At 47.7% G+C, this 5,080-nt stretch overlaps 1 protein-coding gene across 1 annotated transcript in view; it reads right to left on the bottom strand.

Annotated features, from left to right (window-relative positions):
- THSD4 (thrombospondin type 1 domain containing 4) overlaps nt 1–5,080 on the bottom strand; it is a 566,919-nt gene that overhangs the window by 453,690 nt on the left and 108,149 nt on the right. Inside the window, 1 exon segment of the mRNA XM_007467843.1 lies at nt 1,264–1,366. Within this exon segment, the coding sequence (XP_007467905.1) occupies nt 1,264–1,366 (103 nt within the window).

The raw sequence follows: 5,080 nt of genomic DNA on the forward strand, positions 1-5,080 counted from the left end.
CTTCCGAAATCCTGCCTCCCTCTTGGATTAGAGGTTCTCAGCCCCAGCTGCTCATTAGAATTACTTGGGATCTTTAAAATATCCTCATGCCCAGGCTGCACCCCAAACCAATTAAATCACAATCCCTGGGAGTGGTGCCCAGGCATCAGTATTTCTAGAAGGCTCTTCAGCGATTCTAGTGGGCAGTGGTCATGCGACCACTTTGAGAATCCAAACAAGGCTACAGACTCTTCTCTGAGAAAAATGCACAGACAAGAATAATTCTACAGCCCATTTCAGAGCAGACATCAATCCTGCCTTCTCCGCAAGGGCTTACATCTAGGCACAACCTTCCACATTTGGACAATGATTCTGTAATGGAATCCGCACAACTCATTATCAAGCCCTCCCCAGGACAATTTCTCCAAAGCTCGGACATAACAGCAGTGCTCCACACACTGGGCTGTGGCCCAGCCCAGCCGCCCCAGTCACTGCCTTGGGCTGACGTTGAGCAGAGCCCTTCAGCTGAACACTGAGGGCAGCTGCACTCTCTCCTCTGGCCAGCATGGCTGTCGGTATTGAACCCCACACGTTTTGCTCGACCCGTCACCACTTTGGAGCCTACTTTCTCTGTGATGGGAAGATATATCTCAGAATTTAACACTTCTCAGCCCAAAAGCCACGTTATCATCTGCGTTTCAACAAAGGAAAGTGACTCCAAGATCTTGAACAGCACTGACAAGCTCTACCAATATCAGACCTTCCATCATTTTGAAAAGGCAGGAACCTTGGTCCCAAGGGCAATGGCTACCTACCACACTTCATCTTTGGAAAAAGCATTCAAGGCCCCCCCAGCACAAAAGCCAAACAACTGTCAACCCTACAACTCTACATGCTCTCTTAAGCCACCACACCAGCGCTTGTAGCAGGAACCAAGGAAAAGGGAAACTCCATCCCTGTTCACTCCTCGCAACCTTAGCTTGAAACTCTCACTCTAACCCATTCCACAAACCCTGTCCTGTCTCACTCATCCTGCCAGCCTCAGACACTGCTTGTTTCAGCCAGTGCCTCATCCATCTGACTGATGGTCCAGGTGTCACCTGAGTTCCACTACCTTTGGTAAAGATCCCTACCGGCTCCCCCCTTGCCCTGGGGGTCACACTTTCTCCCTCATTGTCACTCTAGCCAGGATCACACCAATTCCTCCAGCAATAACCAAAGGGCAACAGGGTTGGAGAAGAGACAGAAAATAATTGCTGTGCACAGGGCTAGGGCTATTCTTACCTTCCGCAAACGGTTCCCATTCATAAAACCGGCCCATGAACGGCTTGTTGTTGTAGGATGCACATTGTACCTCCCAGATGCTTCTACTGCTTTCTGGACACACCTAATAAAGCAGATGTTAAACATGCAATTAGCGTCCATATCTCTTCATGGCCCCAGCCAAATCCCAGGAGACCTCTCCAATGTTAAATGTCAGTCCTCCTCCACCGAAACCTGGGGTTCTACAAATGTGCTAATCATCCGTATCGAAAATTTTCAATGCAGATCCCAAGGCTTCGCTCCAAGTTTACTAAATCAGAAACTTTGGAAGGACACTATTAAGTTTTCACACGCTCCCCGTGTTAAGTTTTTCCGTACCATAATTTGAGAACCACGGACCCAAACTTGCTCCTGACAAAGTGGTCTGCTCGCCTCCCCCAAAGAGGCCATCCATTTCCATCTGTTTGACTTTATTCGTGCCATTCCTGTGCATGGGATAATATTCACAGCAAACATGTACAGCACTCTTACCAGATGCAGGCACTATTCTAAGCATATTTCACATATTAACTAACTTAATCTTCACGATGACCAATGTGATTGAAATGGTATTTTTACATTTTTTTCACAGGTGAGCAAACTGAGGCATGAAGCAGCCACACAGCCAGTGAGGACAGAGGCTGGATTGAACCCCAAGAAGTCTGGTGCCCACCAGGCTCTCTCTCAGTGTCCTCCCATCGTGTCTAAATTCTGGCCTAAATTCTCTCCACCATCTAAAGCAAGAGCTCCTAGCCTTCGGCATGCAAAAGAACCACCCAGAGAGCTCCTGGGAGATGCAAACTCCTGGATCCCTCCTCCAAGGATTATTATTCAGTAAATCTGGCATGAGGCCCCATAATCTGTATTTTGTCAAACTATCCAGATGATTCTGATACACTAGACTACTCAAAGAAAACATCCAGCTCCCTCTGGTTTCTTTCTTTCTTTCTTTCTTTCTTTCTTTCTCTCTCTCTTTTTTTAAAACAAATATCTCTTTTTAAAAAAATTAATTCATTTATTTTTGGCTGTGTTAGGTCTTCATTGCTGCGCGTGGGCTTTCTCTAGTTGTGGCAAGTGGGGGCTACTCTTCCTTGTGGTGCATGGGCTTCTCACTGCAGTGGCTTCTTTTGTTGCATAGCACGGGCTCTAGGCGCGCGGGCTTCAGTAGTTGTGGCGCACGGGCTTAGTTGCCCCGCGGCATGTGGGATCTTCCCGGACCAGGGCTCGAACCCGTGTCCCCTTCATTGGCAGGCGGATTCTTAACCACTGCGCCACCAGGGAAGTCCCATTTATAAATGATAAATATGAGCAAAATGTGACATAAATGTGAAATAAGATCACAGTCTCTCATTTAAAGCTAGGATCTAGCTTTTTAAAACTAGCAACACTCTGCTTAAGTGTAGGGTGTGTGTGTGGTGAGGGGGTGTTTTAATAATCAGACGGGAAAGGCATCTGGCCCCTTAAATATTAAAAGCTCTGTATAGAAGTCTCTGGAATAAACTGCTAATATGATAGCTCACGTCCTGAAGGATTTAGAAAGAAATCTACTGTATGTATCAGATACATCAGGTCTCGTGGAATATGAGGGAACAGAGGGAGAAATGAAACCAGGTGGAAGGAAAAACATTCCCTGCTTGATCAAGGGCACTTGGAGAGGCTGCTGGGACAAACACTCAGGGTGGTCATAACCCTGCTGCGGCCTGAGCCAAACCATATGGAGCAATAAACCGTGTGAAGCAGAACGTGATGGAAACTGGTGGGGAAAAAGGGCCAGAAGGATGGGCAGGGCCGGCTGAGCTCTGACAATGGGTGAGAAGCTGACAGGCTGGGGAAGGCTGTCTCCAAGGGCTCTGGAAGCCAAGCTGCTGGTGGTCCTGAAGCCGGAACCGTGTAGGCTTCCAGCAATACCAGCTGCCTCCGTGAAGGATTTGGAGTTAAGATGCTTGTTACAACCTTTTCGCCAGAACCAAAGTTCGACTAGGATGGGATCAGCTGGGCAGCTTGGGAATAAGTACCATCCTTGCGATGAGAAAGAATCGCTAAGGGGTGTGTTAAAAATACAGATTCTCAGGCTTCGCCCCAGTGGAGGGTGGGCAAGAAGGCCAGGAATATACACCCGAAGTGCTCCCTCTGGCGCAGCCAGCCTGGCACCAGACTAGGCAGCCGCAATTAAGAGCCACTCCCAAGCCTCAATCACACGCCAAATTACTTAACATGAAATCACAGTGTGAGAGCAGAAGAAAAGCAAATCCAACCCTTTTAATTTAAAGATGAGGAAACAGACGTGTGACGAAGCGGGGTACCTTACCAGAGGTCCCACGGTGACATAGAGACAGAGCCTAGAATGCTGACCACCCACCCTGGCCATCACTAGAAACTCGAGATCCGCTGCTGGGTGGGTGGCAGGTTTTCGTAATGGAAAGAGACCAGAACAAGTGGGCCAAAGGTCCCGTTCCTCAAATAACTACGTAAAGCCAAGCTGCTCTGAATGAGGCTCCAGCCAGAAGCCACCCTAATTAACCTAGTGGCAATCACCAGAGTTAGAAGGTGTAGACCACAAAAACTTAGCCAGTCTGTTTAACCTCTTTCTACCCATCCGTAACGTAGTGCCAATGGGCTGGACCACAAAACAACACACCTTCAGAATCACTTTGAATTGCTTGATATTTGATGATATAAATGCACAGTTCATGCCATGGAAAGCAGTCCACAATCCATTAAGTGAAAAAAGTGATTATGTGTGTGGGGTGTGTGTGTGTAGAGAGAGAGACTAAAAGTGTTATCTCTGGAAGGTGGGTTATAGACGTTTTCTTTTTACAATTAACTTTTGGTTTGTTTGTATTGTCTAATTTCTCTACAATAAATATATGACATTTATGTAATAAAAATATATCCGTACTGAGCCCTCCCAAACACACAGCCACGCAAAGCTGGAAGGGCTCAACACTGATAACATTTTTATCAGTGTTTTTAATGCTGATGACTGGTGCTCTTATTATATCCATAAGCATCTGCCTAATCAACTAGCTACCTGTGATGCGTCATTCAGGATACCCTGTCCCTGGTCATCAACAAGTTCTTTATATTTGAGTGTGGCCCAGTTACCTCCTAAGGCCAGAGGGCTTAACGTGGCATCAGACCCACAGTGAGGGATCAGGTGCTGAAGCAGCAAATCCACCTGCAGTTGCCAGGAGGCAGCTGAGCCCAGAGGCTGACTACGGTATCCAGCGAGCACCTAGCATGGGAAGGTGCAGCAGGAGGTAACAAGGTGCTCTGGAAGATGGGGGTCTCCCTGTGCATGACCCTGAGCAGGGACCCACAAGACACCAGGTGAGCTGCCAGTTAAAGGCAAGACACTACATCCTGGGGAGGAGAGAGACCTGGCCAGAGAAATGCAAGCCTCACAGAGTCCAGATATGGAAGTGGGCTACTGAGACAGAATTATGGTACAGGTGAGGAACACAGAGGCCTGCGGTGATAATGATGATGATGGTGCTAAGAATTGCTAACTTTTATTGACACTTACTAAACGTCAGCCACTCCACCATCTGATTTATGTATATTTGCTCATTTAATCTGCACAACCACTGTTATATCCATTTTACAGATGAAGAAGCCAAGGCAAAGAAAAGTTAAATGAGCTGCCCAAGGCCGCAGGGGGAGTCAGGATTTGAACCTAGAACCCACGACAGTAACCACTATGCCACAGTGCCCTTCAAGAATGTGTGGATAGGGCTTCCCTGGTGGCGCAGTGGTTGAGAGTCCGCCTGCCGATGCAGGGGACGCGGGTTCGTGCCCC

This window comes from Lipotes vexillifer, unplaced genomic scaffold (genome assembly GCF_000442215.2).
Source record: "Lipotes vexillifer unplaced genomic scaffold, Lipotes_vexillifer_v1.1 scaffold792, whole genome shotgun sequence".
In the NCBI taxonomy this organism is placed as follows: domain Eukaryota; kingdom Metazoa; phylum Chordata; class Mammalia; order Artiodactyla; family Lipotidae; genus Lipotes; species Lipotes vexillifer.